General features: G+C 50.2%; 5 protein-coding genes across 5 annotated transcripts; 2 read left to right on the top strand and 3 right to left on the bottom strand.

Annotated features, from left to right (window-relative positions):
* Positions 1-2,820: 2,820 nt before the first annotated feature.
* Positions 2,821-3,678, top strand: LOC137834003 (uncharacterized). Its single transcript, XM_068642070.1, has 2 exons — positions 2,821-3,147; positions 3,232-3,678. Exons 1-2 carry the CDS (start codon positions 2,821-2,823, stop codon positions 3,676-3,678), a joined length of 774 nt encoding a protein of 257 aa, XP_068498171.1.
* Positions 3,679-5,375: 1,697 nt separating this feature from the next.
* Positions 5,376-7,035, bottom strand: LOC137834002 (uncharacterized). Its single transcript, XM_068642069.1, has 4 exons — positions 6,665-7,035; positions 6,338-6,572; positions 5,785-6,201; positions 5,376-5,603 (listed from the first exon to the last, which is right to left on the bottom strand). The coding sequence occupies exons 1-4, from the start codon at positions 7,033-7,035 to the stop codon at positions 5,376-5,378; spliced, it is 1,251 nt and encodes a 416-aa protein (XP_068498170.1).
* Positions 7,036-8,332: 1,297 nt separating this feature from the next.
* On the bottom strand, positions 8,333-9,019 carry LOC137834001 (uncharacterized). Its single transcript, XM_068642068.1, has one exon. It carries the CDS (start codon positions 9,017-9,019, stop codon positions 8,333-8,335), a length of 687 nt encoding a protein of 228 aa, XP_068498169.1.
* Positions 9,020-10,267: 1,248 nt separating this feature from the next.
* Positions 10,268-11,269, bottom strand: LOC137834000 (uncharacterized). The gene has a single exon (XM_068642067.1). The coding sequence runs from the start codon at positions 11,267-11,269 to the stop codon at positions 10,268-10,270; it is 1,002 nt and encodes a 333-aa protein (XP_068498168.1).
* Positions 11,270-16,169: 4,900 nt separating this feature from the next.
* On the top strand, positions 16,170-16,712 carry LOC137833999 (uncharacterized). The gene has a single exon (XM_068642066.1). The coding sequence runs from the start codon at positions 16,170-16,172 to the stop codon at positions 16,710-16,712; it is 543 nt and encodes a 180-aa protein (XP_068498167.1).
* The last annotated feature ends 6,481 nt before the right edge of the window (positions 16,713-23,193 follow it).

Raw genomic sequence — 23,193 nt, 5'->3', positions numbered from 1 at the left:
GAGATTATGGCCTCGCCCTGTTGACCTACGTGGCTTCGCGTGACGGGACGTGTACAGTGCACCGAAGTGATGCTTTCCTGTTCCTGTTTCCGCCGGTTGACTCGAACACCTTCGTGCGTCTCTACGAACTGTGCTTCAAGAACCCCTTTGCTCCTGTTCCAATGTTCTCCTTCCTCCGCCGTGAACACCTGAAACAGATAGACAAATGGCGCCCTCGCGGCCGTTTGCACTCCGATGGTCAAGTCAGCTATTGGGCAAGAAACAACAAAACACTTCCCGTCGCAGAACACCGTAAGCTGAATGTTCAGAGAAATGCATAACTGAAAATTGTAACTGAAAATCCTAGCCTCTGGTAAAATGTGTTAACTTGTGTAAAAAACGTACCTTAGCTATGTTTGTTGTTAACCTTATATACCTTTGGTGTCCTTGCCTTCCTGTGTATTTGTGACTTAAGCGTTCTGTGGGGGCGTCTTAGCGACACTGACGCCTAGACTTAGGGTCGTGCAGTGTGTAAGACTTCCCTGCCGTAGTGCGACTGGCGCGGGGGTGACTGCATGGGTGTCAACTCATGCGCCCATTCTCTGAGTTATCCGCCTTGGGAGTTCCTTGCCTTCCTCATGTGCCATGCATGTGGATCACCCTCTGGGACGTGACCCTCCCATGGGTCGTGTCTGTCCCAGTGGCTTTCCAACGGTGGTGCGTACTGCCGCGTCCCCACACCTCATGCACGGGTCCCTCGTGAGTTGGGTCTCTCCCTACTGGTAACTGGGGGTGTGGCTTGAAAACCACCTTTCTTTATCTATCATTATTGTTTGAGGTGCCGAGGCCTCCACGCCCTGCTCCTATGCCGCCTCCTCCACGGTCACCCCTACCCGTGGCATAAGGAGACACTTCTTTGACCTGCTATGCTTTCCAGGGGTCCCATTATGTTGACTTTGGTCAACGCCCGAACCCGGTCAACGCCAGAGGCTGGTCAACACCCGAGGACCGTACGGTACACAAGCCCCCCAGTCTCAAGCTGTTAACTTGTTCAGCAAAGAGACTATGGCCTCGCCCTACCGTCCTACGTGGCCTCCGGTGATAGGACAGACATAGTGCACTGAAGTGACGCCTTCCTGTTCATGTTGTGATCAACGCACATGTGGCTTAATCGTGCGGTTGGGACTTAACGGCGCTTACGCTTCTCAAGTTTACGTTAAGTCTTTCAAAACTCGCGCTCCATGCACTGTTCCATCACTTGCATTTGTTCTTACACTCTTCATCTTCTTCCTCGAGCTTTCTTTGATTCCTTCTTACAAAGACCGAAACTTTCGCTCATCAACCATCAAAGGTATGATTTTTACGCATTGATTGATCTTTACTCTTGATCTTATGTACTGATAGACTTCCTGGGACTGTTTAGATTCTCGCATTTACGTTTTTCTCAGCATTTTCCTCGTTCCCTTGTTTTTTGAGTTTTTCCGCGTGGGTAGGGTTTTTTGGGTTTTCCTTAGCTTCGCGCCATAGCCTCCATTTGTTGAACCTTTGCTTTTCTTTCCCAACTTCTTTGACCATGGCGAGATCGAAAATCACAGCCAACCCTCCTCCTCCTAGCGTCAATTACAAAACTTCGTACCCTTGGGCCTCCGATAGGCTTCTCGCAAAGACCTCTTCTATTACAGCCATCGCCGATTGGAGGGCTCATTTGGACAATGAGCCCAACTTTGTGGGTAGGGCGTTTGGTAGGGTCCACGACGCGTACATATCAGTTCGCCCCTGCGTTGCTGGCAAACCCGTGTGCGTAGACAACCGGGCCAACAACGGCGAACCCTTTTTCTTCTTTTATTAAACGGTCTTCAAGCGCATTAGGCAGCGCCTCCCTTTCACTCGCTTCGATAGGGAGTTACTTACTGAACTCAACGTTGCCCCTGCCCAGCTGCATCCCAATAGCTGGGCCTTCTCCGTCCTTTGCGGCTACTTTGGCCACCCCCCCTCTGTAGACATCTTTTTGCACTTCTTCGAGGCCAAGAGCCCTGGGAAGCGGGGTGAAGGGGAGGGTCATCTTCACCTTGTTCCAATAATCCTACAAAGGATTCAAGGGCAAATTCTTCAAGGTGTGCTGCTCTGACCATGATCGCACAACCGTAGATGGCTTTCCCCTCTATTGGTGAGCGAAGTGAAGTCAAAAAAAGTTAAGAGCTTGGATGAGCTCTCCTCTGCCGATCGGAACGTATGCCAGCTGCTGGCCAGCTTGGGAGTCGTCTTTGACACCGTAGAGCTCATAAAAAAGGAATATAACCCAGATGAGCTAGATGGTTATATTGGTACAAGAACCTGCTCTCAATCTCTTTCGTACATCGTCATGCTTTTATCTGCTAACTCACACTTGTACTAATTCTCTGATTTCTCATGTTTACTTCATTCTAAACTATTCGTCTTTGGTGTAGGCATGGTGCTGAACGCTGAGAAACAGGCAAGACTAGTTGAAGTCTTATCTGTTCGCGACAATGCCACAACTGGCAAGGCGGGTACCTCTGCACACCCTGCCTCGCCTGCCTCTCCTACTGCTCCTCTTGCACCCTCTGCTCAGGCCACTCCAACATCTGTTTCGCCACAAGCAACTCCAAACCCTGCTTCTCTACATGCCACACCTGCTCTCGCTTCTCCACATACTGTACCTGACCCCACTTCTCCAGCTCCAATTGTGGTTGTTCCTTTGTTCACAATAAGGGCTTCTCCTCCTCCAGCCCCCTAGAGAAAAACAAGGGGGTGGTGCTCATCAACTCTGATGATGATGAGGACTCTGTGGAGGGTCCTGCTTTCAAGAGGAGGAAAACTACCATGGTAGCAACCTCCCACTCATCCTCTGCCAAACGTCCTGCCTCTTTCAGGGACGACCCTCTAAGCGCCTCCTCTCCTTCAAACTTTTTTGCTCTTGAAGAGGGAGCCGAAACTGTTCCTGAGCCTGCTCCTGCACCTTCCCTAGAGCTTCCCAAGGTCCTTCAGCAGATACTGAGATACTATCAACAAGAGGCCATGGGGGTTTCTGCTGATGAAGCGGTGCAAGAGAGCATGGCCCTCGGCTTTGGGGGGTTCTTGGCCCGCGCTGCCCACCAAGCTGAGGCGAAAGGCAAGGAGCAACAAGCTTTGGCTCATGAGCTGGCTCAAGTGAAAGAGAAAATGGCCAACCAGGCTCGGCGCTTCTTTATCCAGGAAACCGCACTGACCTAGGAACTGGGTGTTCTACGAAAGACTGAGTTGGAGGCGAACAAGAAGCTCCACGACGAAGGCCAGAAGTATAGCACCCTTCTAACCAAGGTGGTGCCACTACGCGTTGAGGTGGAGGAACTCAAAGAAGCTGCTGAGGCCACCAAAACCAAAATGGCCAGCCTCGAAGAGCGCTCTGTTACCCGGAAGGTACAACTGGGTAAGGTTGAAGCTGAACTTGCTGAAAAGACCGAAGCCCTTGAGAAGATCAAGTTGGAACTTGCTGAGCAGGCCAAAATCCTTGAGAAGAGCAAAGGGGAGCTTGCAGAGAAAACTGAAGCCCTTGCAAAAACTGAGAAGGAGATGGTTGCCCAAGCTGAGGGCTTCAAGAAGGTCGAGACAGAACTCGTCAACGATGTTGCGGATGCCTATGCCGCCGGGTTTGAACCACGTCGTCAAAGGACAAGTTGTGCCAAGGAGCTTTCCACATAATGCTACTTAGCCTCTATACTTGAAAGTTATATTCTTAAGAGCCTTTCGTACTGTGAATGTATCTTGCACTTTTAACTTAACTACTTTGCTCACTTCTGCTTGCGTTTTTACTTGCCTCCTTTACTAACAACGCTTCTGATACTAACTTCATTCGTTATTCTGGGTAACTTTGTTTTCTCGAACTATAGGTAGCACGCCTTTTCATCTTTAAACTTTGTTGTCAAAACAATTTGTAATGAGACAAGCGTGCGCGGACCTTCGATTGTCCTTATCTTTCTCTCTAACTCGGGCCTGGGGGCTCCTTCACTTGGCAATTACTCGTACTTCGTGGTCTCAAGGCGTCCAGTCTCAAAGAGCGTTACTGGCCTCATCATCACTCAAAGGCGAAGGAGGACTTATTTGGTTGAAGCCTACTGTTCATGCTTGATGCCCACGCTCGAAGGAGGCGCCCCCCGCCACTTCCTTTCGAGGTGTCTAAACATCAAGGCCACGGGTTTGTCTCTCATTGAACCGTGCTATCCTCGCTTGGTGCCCACGCCCGGGGAGGCGTCTTAAAGGAAGCTACCACCCCCGCCCGAGGTGTCTAAACACCAAAGTGAGAGTGCTCATCCCTGCATTGTAAAGAAAACTTGAGGGTTCATATGCTCGAAATGCAACTTTATTGGGTGACCTCATTAAAAAACACCCAAAAGGGAAAAAGAGTGTCCCCTTAAACTGTATACAATGCAGAGTTTTTAACTAAAATAAAACTTGAGATTTGCTGTGTTCCAAGTGCGAGGGATGGCGCCTCCCTACAGGGTCTCAAGCCTGTACGCCCCGTTTCCCAGGACCTCGGTTACCCTAAAGGGACCAGTCCACTTGGGGGACAACTTGTTCTCTAGTTCGTACGGATGAGCCTTCCGCATTATCAAGTCAGCAACTTGGAACTGCCGAGGCTTTATCTTGGAACTGTATTGGTGCTCCACCTTTCTCTTCACCGCTTCATCTTTGATCCTCGCCTCCTCTCTGACCTCGTCCAACAGATCCAGATTCACCTTTCTCTCTTCGTTAGACTCCTCGGCCACGAAACTTTGAAAACGCGGCGAGCTCTCGTGGATCTCTAACGGGATCATCGCATCTGATCCATACACCAGGCTAAAGGGCGTCTCCTTAGTGGAGGATTGAGGCGTGGTGTGGTAAGCCCACACTATCCTGGGAACCTCTTCCGCCCATGTCTCCTTAGCTTTCTCAAGCCTTCTCTTCAATCCTCTAAGCAAGACTCTGTTAGCAAACTCCACCTGCCCGTTCGTATGGGGGTGCTCGACGGACGCGAACACCTGCTTTATGCCGACCTCTGTACACAGCTTGCCCAATTGTTGGCTTGCGAACTGTGTACCGTTGTCGGAGACAAGACGCCTTGGTACGCCAAAGCGACACACAATATTTCTCCACACAAAATGTTGTACCTTGTGGGCCGTGATCTGTGCTACCGGCTCGGCTTCAATCCACTTCGTGAAGTATTCAATGGCCACTATCAAATACTTCATCTTCCTTATTGCTAACGGAAAGGGCCCCAGAATGTCGATTCCCCATGTATGGAAGGGCCACGGGCTATAAATGGACCTCAGCTCTTCTGGTGGTGCCTTGTGCCAATCGGCGTGCTGTTGACACTGCTTGCACCGCTGGGCGTACCTCACATAATCTTCTCTTATTGTTGGTCAGTAATACCCTGCACGTACAACCTTCAACGCTAAGGACCTACCACCAACATGGCTCCCACAAATCCCCTCGTGGAGCTCAGTCATTATCCTTGTACTCTGATCTCTGCTCACACAAGTCAAGATCGGGTGAGTGAACCCATGCCTGAACAGTGCTCCGTCAACAAGGGTGTACCTTGTGGAGTTTCTCTTTATCTTCTTGCCCTCCTCGGGCTCTATTGGAGTATCCTGTTGACGAGGTAGCGCCTATAGGGTGTCATCCACGTGTCCCCCTCCTCCAACGCATAGGATCCTCCCCTCCTAGTGAGACCAGATAAACACTTACGCTGGGCATCCTCAGCGTGTCCTGAGTCAACAATCGATGACTCCTCGCCCTTCCCTTGAACGCACTGATCTGAAGGACGCTTACCATGTTATTTGCAACAAACATTTGTGGTGTTTTGAGGGTTTCATGTATTACCCTCCTCTGCCTTCTCCCCTTGCTCGAGCTGGCCAGCTTGGCGAGTAGGTCAGCACGAGCATTCTGCTCCCTTGGGACGTGTACCAACTCAAACACCGCGAACGCCCCCTTCAAGACTTGAACATAGCCCAAGTACGCAGCCATCTGTGGATCTTTGGCTTGGTACTCCCCGGTTACTTGACCTGTAACCAACTGGGAATCGCTCTTTGCCAGCAAGCTCCGTGCGTCCATCTCCTTGGCCAAGAGCATTCTAGCTATTAAGGCCTCATACTCCGCCTCGTTGTTACTGGCTTTGAAGGCGAACCTCAGGGCCTGCTCTATCAACAACCCATTTGGCCCCTCCAAGATCACACCGGCTCCGCTTCCCTGCTAATTGCAGGACCCATCAACGGAGAGTACCCACTTGAAACTAACCTCCTCTTCTTGCTGCGCACTCCCTAGGGAGAGCTCCGCCACGAAATCCGCATAGACTTGGCCTTTTATGGGGCCTCAGGGCTCATACTGGACATCGAACTCCAATAGCTCCACCGCCCAGCGTACCATCCTCCTTGCCACGTCTAGCTTCTGCAGCACTTTCCGGATAGGGAGGTCCGTCATCACTACCACTGTGAAGCTCTAGAAGTAATGACGAAGCCTGCTGGCCGAGAACACCACGGCCAGTGCTGCCTTCTCTAAGACCTGATACCTCACCTCTGGCCCTTGTAACACCTTGCTCTTGTCCTGCTCCTGGACGTGGACTGAGTTGATCGCCCGCTCAGTCACAGCAAAATACAACCGGTGGGGCACGCCCATCTATGGCTTGCACAGCACGGGGGGAGCGGCCAGGTACTCTTTTAGCTTGAGGAACGCCGCCTCACACTCCTCGATCCACACAAACCGACTGTTTCTTCTTAAACACTGGAAGTAGGGGTGACCCTTGTCCCCTCCAGCGGATACGAACTTGGACAAGGCCGCCATCCGCCCTGTCAACTGTTGTACTTCTTTCACCGAGGCGGGGCTCCTCATGGCGAGGATAACCGCACACTTGTATGGATTCGCCTCTATCCCACGCTCGGTGAGTAGGAACCCCAAGAATTTGCCCGCCTCGACCTCGAATACGCACTTTTCGAGGTTCAGCTTCAAACGATACTTAGCTATTGTAGCAAATAGCTCTTCCAGGTCGGACACATGTTGAACCTTCTCTTGCAAGGTCACCACCATGTCATCCACCTAGGCCTGCACATTTCTTCCCAACATGGGTGCAAGGACCTTGTCCATCAACCTCTGATAGGTGGCGCCTGTGTTCTTCAGGCCGAACGACATCACTGTGTAACAGTAGTAGGATGTCTCGGTCATGAACGCCGTTTTGCACTCGTCACGGGGTTGCATCTTGATCTGGTTGTAAAAACGTATCCAAAAAGCTGAGCATCTTGCAGCCCGAGGCGCTGTCCACCAACGCGTCGATGCTCGACAAAGGGTACGAATCCTTTGGGCACGCCTTGTTGAGGTCAGTGAAGTCTACACACATCCTCCACTTCCTATTGCCCTTCTTCACCAAGGCCACATTGGCCAACCACTCAGGATATTGAATCTCCCTGATGTGGCCGACGTTCAACAACTTCCTCGTCTCTTCCTGTATGACCAACCGCCTCTCTTCGTTAAACTTTCTTCTTCTCTGGTGCACAAGTCAGACTTTGGGGTCCATGGTGAGGCGGAGGCATAGAAAATCGGGGTCAATACCTGGCATGTCCGAGGAAGACCATGCGAAGGCATCTAAGTGTTGCGCTATCACTCCAGCTACCAGATCTTGCTCTGCTTGGTCCAACGACTTTCCAAGCTTGAACGTCTTACCGCCAATCTGCCTTTCCACAACGTTCTCAGCTGGCTCGGGTCGCCTCTCCCGAGCGTTCTCTGCGCGGGCTACGCCTACACGGTCCTCCTCCATGGGTGCCTCCTCCATGGGTGGGCGCTCCACTACCATGAACACACCCCTCTGCGTTTTGAGGCTATTCTGATAGCACCTCTTGGCCTCTTGCTGATCGAACTTGATCACGATCACCTTCCAACTCAGATCGGTCAGCTTCATCTTAATATGGCGTGTAAACGACACCCCCTAAACCGATTCAGAGCCGACCTTCCCAACAAGATGTTGTATGCTGATTGGGCGTTTACCACTAGGTATCTTATGTTCTCTGTGCGGGAGGCGGAGCCATCTGTGAAGGTCGTCCTCAGCTCCAAATAACCACGCACCTCCACTTGATCTCCCGTAAAACCATACAAACACCCCGTGTATGGCCTAAGCTGGTCAGCAGACAGCTGCAACTTATTAAACGTAGACCAGAACATCACATCCGCCAAGCTACCCTGGTCTACAAGCACTCAGTGTACTTTCCTCCCCGTTGTTACAACCAAATCACCACCGGGTCGTTATCATGGGGAACGACGTCACAAAGATCAGCCTTCGTGAACGTGAGGTCGATGTCGAGTGAGTCGTCCACCACCTGCTCCGCTACGAACATTACCGAACACACATACCTCTTGCACTGAGAGACAGTGCAGCTTCCACCCGAGAATCCACTTGAGAAGGTGTGGATATCTCTCCATGGATGGGCATCTCGTGAGCTTGGCCCTCTGCTGACGCTGTCAAAGCCTCAGTCCCTGATGGCCTCGCTAGGTAATCATTCAGGAAACCGCTCTTCACAAGCTCATCCAGCTGATGCCCCAGCGCCAAGCAGCTGTTTATCGGAAACGCTTGGTGGAACTCGCACCATGCATCCTTGTGCGGTCCCAACACCTTATCAGTCTTCACCGGCATCTTCAACCTGTCAGCTATGTTGGGCACAAAGATCAGGTCTTTCAACTCCACCACGAAGTTGTGCTTCACCGGCTTATTCTCCCCTGAGCGCCCCTTAGCCTGGGGCTTCCTTGGCTCGAAGGGCCACTTTCCTCCTTGACCCCTCTTCCCCGTCGCGACCTTGTTCACCCTCATGGGTTGTGCGCACGACGGTGCTCGTGGACACGCGGGAATGACGCTCGCGTGCTCCTCATTTATCTCAGCGAAAGTTTTGGGGCGACATCTGATGAGCAACTCACTGAAAGGTCCAGGGCAGATTCCCTTCCTGAACGCATGGACTATCATCGAATCATCCGTGGTGTTGACCCTCACCATCTGTGCCCCAAAAAGATTAACAAACTCTTTCAACATTTCCCCCTGATACTGCCTTACGTCGAAGAGATCGTAGGAATTGGGCGGGGGAGCATGATTCGCTATGTACTGCTATCTGAATAGCGTCGACAGCTGCGCGAACGAAGTCACATGGCCATTTGGAAGGCTGATGAACCACTCCATCGTTGTTCCCACAAACGTGCTCATGAACAGCTTACATCTGACGGCATTAGAACCGCCAATTAGCATCATCTGAGTATGGAATGCTGTGAGGTGCACCTCTGGATCCTTCATCCCGGTGAACGTGGCTTTCGGCCCCACGAACGTAGCATGGATCGCAGCATCCATAATTGCATGTGAGAAAGGCATAGGAAACTCCCTGGGAGGCGTTGCGCACTCTTGCTCCTCTGTTTCGCGACTCCCAGCCTGGTTGTGTAACCCGCGACACAACTTTTCGTTGGTGCGGTGCAACTCCTCATTTCTCGCTTGCGACGCCGCAAGGTCTAGCTGGATACGCTCCTGCTTCGCCTTCGACACTGCCATTGCCTCCTGGAGGCCCTGCATCATCTCCATGACCTGGTGCAAGGTCAAGCTCTCACCTCCCACATGCGCCGTAGAACTCTGCCTAGTATTCCTCATTCTTGGACGTTTCTTGGCGAATCTTGAACTGTTTTATCAAATCTTGGAACTTTCTTCGGTGAACTTTAAACTTTCTTGACGAATCTTGAACTTTCTTCAGTGAATCTTGAGGATTCTTGACAAACCTTGACGAACCTTCACAATTGTCACTGGGTCTTGAACTTCTTGTGGTGGGACAGATGTTTTAGATCAAGCCCCACGGTGGGCGCCAAATGTTTCTGCCGATTGACTCGAACACCTTCGTGCGTCTCTACGAACTGTGCTTTAAGAACCCCTTTGCTCCTGTTCCAATGTTCTCCTTCCTCCGTCGTGAACACCTGAAACAAAGAGACAAATGCCACCTTCGCGGCCATTTGCACTCCGACGGTCAAGTTAGCTATTGGGCAAGAAACACCGAAACACTTCCCGTCGCAGAACACCGTAAGCTCAATGTTTAGAGAAATGCGTAACTGAATTGTAACTGAAAATCCTAGTCTCTAGTAAAATGTGTTAACTTGTGTAAAAAACGTACCTTAGCTATGTTTGTTGTTAACCTTATATACCTTTGGTGTCCTTGCCTTCCTGTTTATCTGTGACTTAAGTGTTCTGTGGGTGCGTCTTAGCGACACTGACGCCTAGACTTAGGGTCGTGCAATGCGTAAGACTTCCCTACCCAGACTTAAGGTCGACCTCGAGCACGTCATCCACCACTTGCGCCTCTACTAACATCACCGACCGTGCATACCTCTTGCGCTGAGAAGCAGTGCACCCTCCACCTGAGAAACCCCCCGAGATGGTGTGGATCTCTCCATGTACGGGCATTTCGTGCCCTTGGTCCTCACCTGACGTTGCTGAGGTGTCAGCCCTATGTGTCTCCGCCAGGTAGTCGTTTAGGAACCCACTCTTCACCAGCTCATCCAACTGGTGTCCCAACGCCAAGCAGTTGCGTATGGAATGACCAAACGCCCAGTGAAACTCACACCAAGCTTCCTTGTGGGGTCCCAACTTCTTGTCAGTCTTGGGTGGCATCTTCAACCTCTCTACTGTGTTGGGCACAACTATGAAATCCTTCAGCTCTACCACGAAATTATGCCTTACAGGCTTATTCTCTCTCGCGCGCCCCCTAGTCTGAGGCTTCCTAGGCTCGTAGGGCTGCTTCCTAGCGGGGGCTCTCTTCTCTGTTGCAACCTCATGCACTCTCACAGGTTGCGCACGCGCCGGTGCTCGTGGGCACGTGGGAAAAACACATGCGCGCTTCTCATTCATCTCCCCTTCTGCTGCGATGTAAGCCACCGCTTGACGCCTTATCTCGACGAAGGTTCTAGGGCGACTCCTGATGAGTGATTCACTGAAAAGCCCCAGACAAATCCCCTTTCTGAACGTGTGAACCATCATCGTTTCATCCTTAGTGTTAAGCCTCACCACCTGCGCCCCAAAACGGTTAACAAACTCCTTCAACGACTCACCCTGGTAATGTCTTACATCGAAGAGATCGTAAGATTTGGGTGGGGGAGCGCGATTCGCGATGTACTGCTCCCTTAACAATTTCGACAACTGTGTGAACGACGTCACGTGGCCATCAGGGACGCTGATGAACCAATCCATCTTCGTCCCTACCAACGTGCTCATGAACAACTTACACCTTACAGCATCAAAACCACCAACCAGCATCTTCTACGTGTGGAAAGCTGTAAGATGGGCCCACAAACGTACGTAGCTGGTATCACAACATCCATAATCACTTGCGAGAAAGGCATGGGAAACTCCCTGGGAGGAGTAACACATTCTCGTTCCTCTGTTTCACGATCCCCTGCCTGGTTTCACAAATCACGTCGCAACTCTTCATTGGTTTTGTGTAGTTCTTCGTTTCTTGCTTGCGACGCAGCCAGATCAATCTGAATGCGTTCTTGATCAGCCTTTGACGCTGCCATCGCTTCTTGAAGGCCCTGCATCATCTCCATGACTTGTTGCAGGGGAAGACCTTCGCCCCCGATTGGCGCAGCAAATCCTTGCCTTGTATTCCTCATTCTTGATCGATTGTTGATGAATCTTTCTCAGTTCTTGCGGTTGGGACAATCGTTTTAGATCGTGCCCCACGGTGGGCGCCAAATGTTCCCGCTGGTGACCTAAACGTCTTCGTGCACTTCTGATAACCTCGCGTCCAAGAATCCCTTTGTCTCTACGTGCCTTTTCCCTGATGGAATCACTTGAAACAAAGAGACAATGGGCGCCCTCGTGGCCGTTTGCACTCTGTCGCTCAAGTCAAACACCGGGCACAGAAACACTAAAACTCTTAACTCTGAGAGCTCTGTGTGTGTATCCTCTCTGTGTGTTACTTGCATTAGAAATGTGTACCTTCTCCTGTTGGTTGTTACCCTTTATATATTCCTTAGTGCTTATGCTCCCTTCGCTAACTGTGACTTAGGCTTACTGTAGGTGTGTCTTAGCATTCGCTAAGGAAAGATCCTTGAGAGATAGGGAGGTTGACCTAATACAACCTATATAAAGGGTTGTAAGAAGCTTAGAAAAGGTACATTGTTTCTAAGACTGAAACTGCTTTACATACTCACTGTTTCTTAGCCCAGTATTGACTTGATCGTCGGAGTGCAATCAACAAGTAGGGCCTCTATTTCAACGGAGCCACTCTTAACTACCCAAAGAAAGAGCGAAAACCACTAGGAGATAGGAGGAGTCACCATCTGCCTTTGAAGTCAACGACGGCTGAGTCAACGGCGAGAACAAACATCAATAATCAAAATAAAACAAAAACAAAAATAAATAAAGAATGGCAAAAAAATATTTAAAAAAATAACTAAAAACAAAAAAGATATAAAATAAAGGCAAAACAAAATAAAACAAAGATAAAATATATAAAGGAATAAAAAAATCAAAACAAAATAAAGATAAAAGATATAAAGAAAGAAAATAAAACAAAACAAAACAAAATAAAGATAAAAAAATATAAAGAAAGAAAATAAAAACAAATCAAAATAAAATAAAGATAATAGATATCATAAATATTAGTATTTTTAATTTTCTATTTATTTTTTCATTTTTTTATTGTGTACCGCCCAGGTAGTCGGAGGTGATGACGTGGCAGTGAGTTATTATGTAGGCGTGTTGAGCGGGGCTCATGGCTGGCAAAAGGGAAGGAGATCGGGGGGCTCGTGTAGTCGCCAGTCTTTAAGTTGGCGTGCTCCGATCTCTAGCATACCTAAACCGGCGGTCACTAGGTTTATGATGAAGTCGCCGGATGCAAACCCAGGCGACCAAATGATCAGAGATCGCCGAAAGGAGGACATCGCCGAAAGATCAGCGAAGCTTGTTCCAGGCTTTTGAGGCAGAGGATGAAGCCATCAGATAGTCATTTCCTAGCTAGCCAGAGGTTGAGATCGGGGAACGGCTTATCAAGTGAAGTAGATCATGAAGGCGGCCGGCGAGACCACAGGGAAGGTGTGTATGAAGGCACCCGTACTCGCCACGCAGAAGAGATCACGCTCCAAGGCAGTTATGCGCTGAGTTGTTCCTTGCATAAGTAACTTAGCCAAAAAGCCCGAAGAGTAAGAAGTGGCGCCCAAGTCAAGGATGCTCCAGATGGTGACACATGTACGGCTGGATACGAGCCACGTATCCAGATGTGTAACTGTCAAGAGAGAGAAAGTGCACAGGTATATAAGAGATTCTAACGAACTTCTGAGGTACGCGCGCGTTTTAGATTACTTCTTTTACGCTTGCGAGAACTAGAGTACGCTGAGAGAGAATCTTGCACGGTTCCAGAGAGTTCTTGAGTTTTTCTCTTAGTATTTGGTGGTTCAGTCGCTGACTTGGGCGTCGGAGCGTGATCGGCCGCAGCGGCGCCGTTCTGTCTTTTTGTAGGTTCTTGAGGCGAATCAAGGCGAAGGACCGAAGCTAACACGGCGCAGAGTCGATCCAGATTTGACGAGGCAAAGTTCTTGCGTCCCGGTCAACAGGCAGGATCATATTGCTATACTAAATAAATAAAAACTAATAGGAAGAGAACACAGGTTGAATATTCAAAAAATAAAATAGGAAAATAAAATTAAAAAAATTATGTAGATTGTACCGATCGGGTAGTCGGAAGTGATGACGTGGCAGCAAGCGATAACATAGGCGTGTTGAGCAGAACACCTGGCTGACAGAAGGGAAGCACATCGGGAAGTCTATGTAGTCGCCAATTGTTAACTTGGCGTTCTCCGATCTCTAGTATGTATAACCGACGGTCACCAGGCTCGCGTCATAGTCGCCGTATACGAGTTTTAGGCGACCAAGTGGTTAGAGACCGCCGAAAGGGGCACATCGCCGAAAGATCAAGAAGGCTTGCTTAAAGCTTTCATGAAGTACAGGCACGAAGGATGAGGTTATCAGATGATCATTCCCTAGCCAGAGGTCGAGGAAAGGGAACAGTTTCCCAGAACATGCATGATGTGCAAGTGAAGCAGATCGTGATAGCGGCAGGCGAGACCACAGAGAAGGTGTGCATGGTGACACCCCATACTCGCCACTTAGAAGAGATCGCGCTCCATGGAAGCTACGCACCGAGTTACTCCTTGCATGGGTAACTTAGTGGAATAGCTTGAAGAGTAGAGGTGACACTCAAGTAGGAGGGGGCTCCAGATGGTGACACGTGTACAGCTGGATGCGAGCCACGTGTCCAGAGGTGTAACCGTCAGGAGAGAGAAAGTGCTCAGGTATATAAGGAACTCTAACGAACTTTTGAGGTACGTGCGTTTAGAACACTTCTTTACGCTTTTGAGAACACTTGAGTACGCTGAGAGAATACTTGCACGGTTCCTTGAGTTTAGCTTTTCTCTCTTAGTATTTGGTGATTCCGTCACTGACTTGAGCGTCGGAGTGCGATCGGCCGCAGCGACGCCATTCTGTGTCTTTGTTTTCTTCAGGTTCTCGAGAGGATTTGAGACGTGGAGATCGAAGGCTAGCATGGTGCGAAGCTGATCGAGGGAAGATACCTTTGACGTGGCAAGACTCTTGCACTCGGGTCAACCGGAAGGATCATCAGGCGCCCACCGTGGGGCCGTGTAAAACGTGTTTCCCATCCACAACGTGAGTTCTTGAAGTTTCTGCGGTTTTTGTGTGGTTGTGTGCTGGTGCAACCATTTTCGGCGTTTTCCACCGTTCGTTTGAGTTTTCATTCGGTGTATCGGCGTTTTCCACCGTTCGTTTGAGTTTTCATTCGGTGTATCGGCGTTTTTCACCATTCGTTCGAAGTTTTCATCGGTAGTTTGAAGTTTTCCACCGCTTGTTTGAGCTTTCGATCGGTGTATTGAGGTTTCTTACCGTTTGTGTGAGTTTCAATCGGTGAATTGAGGTTTTTACCGTTTGTTCGTGTTTTTGACCGGTGAATCGGGAGTTCAGGAGGAGAAGCGGTAGGTTCGTGTCAAGGTTGCAAGTTTCTGTGGAGGTTTTTTGCTGTTGTGATTGCGTTCTTGGAAGTTCTTTGGAGTTTAAGAGGTTTCGACCGATTGATTGTTGGATCGATCGTTTCGCTGGTGAAGGTTTTGTTCGCTGAGGTTTGGTTTGTTGATTTTTCATGAGAAAGATGAGAAGCACACGTTCAAGTCACGTTGTGCCAGCTGCTGCAGAAGGCGCCATGACCATGGCGCAAATGATGGAGATCATGCGCGCGTTGCAAGAAAATGTGGAGGCATCGCGCATAGAGCAAGCGAAGATGCATGAAGACCTGGTCGCCTCTCAGGCCAGGAATGAGGAGCTCAGCAAGGTCACGGAGGAATTGCGTCAAGCTCTTCAGGAGCAGAGAGGACGCACAAGTGTTGAAGAAGTTGCGCCGTCATCGCCACCGCGCGTTTTTCCAATGCCATTCGCTCAGGCGATCACGGACACGCCGATCCCTACGAGCGTAGTACCTGTGAAAGCTTCTTTCACCGGCGTGGAGGATCCTGAAGCACATCTCACCATGTTTCACACGCAGATGATGCTATCAGGAGGCTCAGATGCTGTCTATTGCAAGATGTTTGTGAACACGCTCAAGGGAACAGCGCTGGAATGGTTTGTTAGCCTGCCTACAGGTCACATAACCAATTTCCAGCAGTTTTCGAAGCTTTTCGTCGATCAGTACATTGTGAACAAGGCGCCACCGAGGGTGTCTTACGACTTGTTCGACGTAAGGCAGTATCAGGGAGAGTCCCTGAGGGACTATCTGAATCGTTTTGGAGCACAGATGGTCCGCTCGCTTGCCAAAGACGAGGAGATGTTGGTGTACGCCTTCAAGAAGGGTGTACTGCCTGGACCTTTCTGTGAGGCGCTGATTAGGGCCCACCCCGCCACGTTTGCTGAAGTTAGGCGACTTGCGGTGGCCCACATCACTGACGAAAGTGAAGTCGCCGAGAAAAGAGGGAGCGTGGCTCTTGCTAGGCCACGGGCCCAGACTAGAATCCAGCCGCAGAGGGTGCTGGAGACGACGGCGGCTAAGAAGGATCAGAGGACTCGCCATCCTTATGATCCAAAGAAAAATAAGGGAAGGGGCCCAGGGCGCCCCAGGGAGTTCAATCGCCCACCAAAGTACAAGTTTGTCATGGGGTTGGCGGATCTGATCGCCATTCCCAACATAGCAGCCAGGCTTAAGGCGCTTGAGAAAGTTGGCGACAAGGTGTTAGGGCCAAAACCAAACGCATGGTGCGAGTTCCACCAGAGTTTTGGTCACACCCTTGACTCGTGTTTGGCCCTGGGTTACCAGCTCGACGATCTGGTCAAGAGCGGGTTCTTGAATGATTACCTGCTGGACAAGAGGACGGGGGGTGCGTCGAGCTCTCAGCCGGCGAGTAGTGAGGGTCAGCAGCATGAGATGCCCACTCATGGCGAGATCCACACCATCGCCGGAGGTTTCTCAGGTGGTGGGTGCACTGCATCACAGCGGAAGAAATATGCTAGGTCTGTGATGGCAGTTGATGTGTTTGAAGATCACTCGCCAGACGTGGACATTACGTTCACAAAGGAGGATCTCAGGGACGTTGTACCTCATGACAACGATCCCATAGTTGTCTCGCTAGTCACGGCGGGAAGGAAGGTCCACCGGGTACTCGTGGACCAAGGAAGCTCGGCAGATGTAATGTTCTAGCCGACTTTCACCAAGTTGCAACTACCCCTTGACCAGCTAAGACCCCATGGAGGATGCTTATATGGGTTTGCTGGCGATCAGGTGGAGGTCAGGGGGTACATTGAGCTGAGAACAACGTTCACGGATGAGGTGGCCTCGAGGACGGAGAAGATCAAGTACCTCGTCGTGAATGCCCCCTCGGCGTATAACATTCTGTTGGGAAGGCCGACCCTCAACAGAATAGGAGCTGTGCCCTCAACCAGGCACATGAAGGTCAAGTTGCCATCGATGGAGGGGGTGGTGATCACCATAAGATCCGACCAAAAGGAGGCAAAGAAGTGCTACGAAAACAGCCTCAAGAATAAGAGATCGGTGAGCTACATCACCACAATGCCGCCTCCCGGTGTGAAGCCCAGGCCAACAGAATGGCGAGTTGTTGATGCGGCGATGGAGGTGACTGCCAGAAGCGATGTCAGCATGGTAGACGCTGAAGCTGAGGGAAGGAGCGCCGAACGGGAAGAAGAAGCGAGAAACCGCCCAGAGGAAGCGAGGGAGTCGGGAATCGCCAGGGCGGTGATCGCCAGGGAAACCTGACCCAAACCCGTCGAGAAGTGGCTTGAGAGGGAGATCCGGGGCAAGGTCTTCAAGTTGGGAAGATCTTTGGAGGGTGAGCTCCAAGACCAGATCGCCAAGGTGATAGAACGGCATCTGGATGCTTTTGCATGGTCTGCTTCAGACATGCCGGGAATTGACCCCGACTTCTTCTGTCACCATTTGGCAATGGACACACGGGTCAGACCAGAGTGACAGAGACGCAGGCCATTAGGGATGAAACGTAGAAGCTCCTCGCCGCAGGCCATATCAGGGAGGTCCAGTACCCTGAATGGTTAGCTAATGTCGTGCTGGTAAAGAAGAGCAACGGGAAGTGGCGCATGTGCGTCGACTTCACAGACCTGAACAAGGCTTGTCCAAAGGATTCATACCCTTTGCCGAGTATAGATGCCCTGGTCGACAGTGCAGCAGGGTGCAAGCTGCTGAGTTTTCTGGACGCCTTCTCAGGGTACAACCAGATAAAGATGCATCCCATGGATGAAGAGAAGACCGCCTTCATGACTGAGAGATCGTGCTACTGCTACAAGGTGATGCCCTTCGGGCTGAAGAACGCGGGGGCCACGTACCAAAGGTTGATGGATAAGGTACTTGCACCGATGCTGGGAAGGAATGTGCAAGCGTACGTGGATGATATGGTCGTGACCTCGTTAGAGAAAAGCAAGCACGTCTCAGATCTGGAGGAGCTGTTTACCACGATTGCCAAGTTCATATTAAAGCTAAACCCCGAGAAGTGCATTTTTGGCGTGGAGGCGGGGAAGTTCTTGGGTTTCCTTTTAACTGAAAGAGGAATAGAGGCAAATCCTGATAAGTGTGCTGACATCTTGGCGATGAGGAGCCCGGCTACCATGAAGGAGGTGCAGCAGCTTACAGGTCGGATGGCCGCCCTGTCTCGTTTCGTGTCAGCTAGTGGAGAGAAAGGCCATCCGTATTTCCAATGCCTGAGGCGAAAAAACAAGTTTGTCTGATCGAAGGAATGCGAAGAAGCTTTCGTAAAGCTTAAAGAGTACCTGGCGAGCCCGCCGGTTTTGTGCAAACCTTTGGTGGGAACCCCTCTCGGGTTGTATTTTGCTGTAACTGAGAGGGCGGTGAGTGCGGTGCTCGCCCAAGATCAAGACCAGGCTCAGAAACCTATTTATTTCCTCAACAAGGTGTTACAAGGCCCGAAGGTAAGGTATCAGGCCTTGGAGAAAGCTGCACTGGCTGTAGTATTTTCGGTGAGGAGGTTGCGCCACTATTTTCACAGCTTTACAGTGCTGGTGATGACCGACCTGCCCATCCAGAAAGTCTTGAAGAAGCCCAATGTAGCTGGGAGAATGGTGAAGTGGGTGGTGGAGCTGTCGGAGTTCGACATAAAGTACAAGCCCCGAGGACCGATCAAGGGGCAGATTTTCGCTGATTTCGTGGTCGAGCTCTCGTCGGAAGTAGCACGAGTTGAGGGGGATGATTTTTGTTGGGTACTTTCGGTGGACGGATCGTCTAACCAGCAGGGTAGCGGTGCTGGAGTCATTCTAGAAGGGCCCAACGGAGTGCTGATAGAACAGTCCCTGAGGTTTGCCTTTAAAGCTAGCAACAATCAAGCAGAATATGAGGCGTTGATCGCCAGAATCTTGTTGGCTAAGGAGATGGGGGCTAGGGTGTTGATGGCCAAGAGTGACTCATTATTAGTCACGGGACAAGTAACAGGCGAGTTCCAGGCCAAGGATCCACAAATGGCGGCTTACTTGGAGTATGTGCAGGAGATGAAGAGTTCCTTTGTCTCGTTTGAAGTGGTGCATGTACCCAGAGAGCAAAATGCCCGAGCTGACTTACTAGCCAAGCTCGCCAGTTCGGGCAAGGGGGGTAGGCAGAGGACAGTTATCAAAGAAACTCTGAAGACGCCTAGAGCATTTGTGGCAGACCACCAGGTTCTTCAGATAAGCAAGTCGACGGAGAAAGCGGCGAGGAGTCACAAGTCCTTGACCCAGGAGACCTTGAGATCGCCGAGAATAAGAGCATGTCGGGGGGAGAGGGTGAACATGACGCAGGTCTGCGCTACGCATAAGCCAGACACATGGATAACGCAATACCAGCGCTGCCTGGCAGATGGCCTTCTCCTCCTGGATCCGACGGAGGCTAGGAAGATAAAGAAGAACTCCAGCAAGTTCACCATGATCGATGGCGAGCTGTACAGGTTTGGGTTTACACACCCACTCCTAGAATGTGTGCACGGAGAAAAATGCACTAGAATTATGGCCGAGCTCCATGAAGGTATATGTGGGAGTCACGTCGGGGGACGAGCTCTGGCTGCAAGAACTCTCCGTGCATGTTATTACTGGCCAACGATGAGGGAGGACTGCAAGAGGTATGCACACTGCTGCAAACAATGTCAGTAGCACGCCGATTGGCACAAGGCGCCTCCAGAAGAGCTGAAGTCAATTTACAGCCCTTGGCCGTTTCATACGTGGGGAATTGACATTCTGGGACCTTTCCCATTGGTGGTCAGGCAGATGAAGTACTTGGTGGTGGCGATTGAATACTTCACCAAGTGGATCGAAGATTTTGTGTGGAAGAATCTCGTGTGCCGGTTTGGTGTGCCTAAGCGCCTGGTGTCAGACAATGGAACTCAGTTTGCAAGTCACCTGTTGAAGAAGCTATGCGAAGAGGTGGGAATACAGCAGGTGTTTGCATCCGTCGAGCACCCACAGACAAATGGCCAAGTAGAGTCTGCCAATCGGGTGTTGCTGAGAGGTTTAAAGAGGAGACTGGAGAAAGCTAAGGGATCGTGGGGTGAAGAGGTACCCCGCATAGTTTGGGCGTACCATACCACTGAACAGTCAGGAACTCACGAGACCCCGTTTAGCTTGGTTTATGGATGTGATGCAATGATTCCAATTGAAATCCAGGAATGCTCGCCGAGATTCCAGAACTTTGTGGCGGAAGACTCAAATGAAGAAAGAAGGTTGAATCTGGATTTACTGGATGAGGTCAGGGAGGAGCCAAGAGTAAAAGCCGAGGCAGTAAAAAGGAGGATTGAGCGAAGATACAACTCCAGGGTAATGCCAAGGCAGTTTAGAGAGGGCGACCTGGTGATGAGGAAGGCCCATCAGTACGAGATGGAGAACAAGTTATCGCCTAAGTGGACGGGACCGTTCAGAATAACCGAGGTGCTCGGGAACGGCGCCTACCGCTTAGAGACGTTAGAAGGAGGGGCGATTCCTCGCACCTGGAACACCACACACCTCAAATTATATTACAGTTAAAGCTTTGTAAGTAAAGACGAACATGAAGAGATTTACATGCTTTCTGTTAAAACAGTTTCAAGGGGGCACTCTTTTTTCCCTAAGGAGGGTTTTTAATGAGGCCACCCAATAAAGAAGAGTTTTCAAAGTTTAAAGTTTCTGAGATTGCATGCTTGTTGTTTCGAAAGTTTTAGAAAAAAGACCTTATCACTCGTATGTGATCTAAGGCAAAGTTATACTGCATGCTTTCAGTTAAAATTTTTAAAGTCCCCATTGTTTTTCGGCGATTGGCGGCATCAGTTAAAAGTTTTAAAGTCCCCATCGTTTTTCGGCGATTGGCGGCATCAGTTAAAAGTTTTAAAGTCCCCATCGCTTTTCGGCGATTGGCGGCATCAGTTAAAAGTTTAAAGTCCCCATCGTTTTTCGGCGATCGGCGGCAGTAGTTAAAGTTTTAAAGTCCTCATCGTCTTTCGGCGATCGGAGGCACCAGTGATGACTAAAGACCTCAACGCTCTCGTGCGTCCTGAGGCAAGAAGAGAAAAAGACCTCCTCGCCCTCGAGCGAGTGCAGGCGAGAAAGAGAAAAAGTCCTCCTCGACTTTGATCGAGTAAAGGCAAGAGAAAGTCCTCCTCGACTTTGAGCGAGTGCAGGCAAGAGAAAGTCCTCCTCGACTTTGAGCGAGTACAGGCAAGAGAAAGTCCTCCTCGACTTTGAGCGAGTGTAGGCAAGAGAAAGTCCTCCTCGACCTTGAGCGAGTGCAGGCAAGAAAAAGTCCTCCTTGACTTTGAGCGAGTGCAGGCAAGAAAAAGTCCTCCTTGACTTTGAGCGAGTGTAGGCAAGAAAAAGTCCTCCTCGCCTTTGAGCGAGTGCAGGCGAGAACAGAAGAAGTCGTCCTCGCCTTTGAGCGAGTGCAGGCGAGAACAGAAGAAGACCTCCTCGCCTTTGAGCGAGTGCAGGCGAGAACAGAAGAAGACCTCCTCGCCGTTGAGCGAGAGCAGGCGAGAATAGAAGAAGTCCTCCTCGCCTTTGAGTGAGTGCAGGCAAGAACAGATTGAAAGACCTCTCTGCACCAGCAGATAGAGGCAAGATTAAAAGTCCCCAGTGCATCCAGGGGAGAGGAGATGTACACCCTGGGCAAGTTGAGGCACCAGAAAAAGTCCTTCTCACCTCAAAGTGAGTTCAGGCGACATGAACTGAAAAGTCAGGGGTGTTCGTGACCTTAAACGGTGGGGAAGGAAGGAAAACGCCTTTCTCCCTTTAAGTGAAACATCAATATTGACCTAGTAAGACCAGAGAAAGCTTCCACGCTTGTAGGCGGTGCGAAGACAGATAAAATCCTTCTCGTCTTGAACAAGTTCAGGTACGGCGTGAAGGGTGAAAGAAGTTAAAAAGATAGCTAAGGTAGGTTCAAAGAGAACACCTCACTATCCAGCTCATTGCTCTGAAACTCAGGGAGGTAGAGAAGGATCCGAGAGGCGCCTCTACCCCCCAGATGAGGGAACAATGGTCAAGTTATGAAGGCAAGAGAGTTCACATCGCCAAAACCCTACGGCGATCAGAAGAATTCCAGGTGATGACAGGAATAAGGGCTCACTTTGCTGGGCAGATCAGGTAAACTGTATTGTGATACTAATTTAAGTTAAAACCTGCTGCCTAGTAAGTAACCTATGTTAAAGTTTGTTGCCTTAAGTTAACAAGTTATATTAAATGTCATCGCTTGAAAGTTAATAGTTGCTCAAGTTCTACTTTGAGTTAACCGTTTGATAAATTGTTATGAAGTTAACAGTTTATTCAAGTTTGAAGCAGTGTGTGAAAGCAAGTAAAAGTAAGAAGCATTTAAAGAGAAGTATTAGAAAACAACTTTTCAGCATTGAAAGTTGTACAAGAAGTGGTTGTTCGAGTTTACATACATACATAAACAGTTACACAAACGGAAATTACAAACAAAAGATGAGCGCCAAGTTTCAAAAACAAGGTGATGGAGGGAGGCAACTAGTCTTCAAAGGGTACGATCTTCCCATCCACCACCTCGTTGCAGATCGACACCATGGAGAGGTCGAGCTCGGGGTATTGACATGCAACTTGCTCCAGAGCGGCGTCAAAGCGGTGAGGACTTGGGCGGTGCTTTGCTCGAGCTCTTGTGCTTGCTTCTTCAGCTCTTCGGTTTCCTCGCGAGCTCGAGCAAGTTCTTCAACAGCCTTTTTGCCTTCGTCCCGAGCCTAGGCCAACTCTGCAGCAATCTTTGTGGCCTCCTCTCGAGCTTTGGCGAGCTCAGCAATGGCATCGTCCCTCTCCTTTTCAACCTTCCCAAGGAGCACCTCCCGATCTGCTGACCTTTTCTCAAGGTTTTCCATCTTAGTCCGCCACCTTGAGCCTGTAAGGGACAAGTTTGCTTTCCAAGTCGATCTTCTCTTGGACTTGGAGGTGCAGTTTCTGGCGCAGGTCGGAGGCCTCCTTGCACGTGCTTCTTAGCTCCGCGTCCATGGCATCCTCCAGCCTTTAGTGCTCGAGCTCAGTCATCAGCAGGTTGCACGAGAGCTTTTCAGCCTCAGCCCTTGTAATCAGATTTGACTCCTTGAGCATTGAGTTCTCCTCTTAGAGCTTCTCGAGGGAGTCCTTCACGGCTTTCGATACAATCAAGGGGAGATCCTCCGCCATCATCTTCAGTTTAG

This window comes from Phaseolus vulgaris, chromosome 5, assembly GCF_000499845.2.
Source record: "Phaseolus vulgaris cultivar G19833 chromosome 5, P. vulgaris v2.0, whole genome shotgun sequence".
Lineage (NCBI taxonomy): Eukaryota > Viridiplantae > Streptophyta > Magnoliopsida > Fabales > Fabaceae > Phaseolus > Phaseolus vulgaris.
This window is presented reverse-complemented; position numbering and strand designations above follow the sequence as displayed.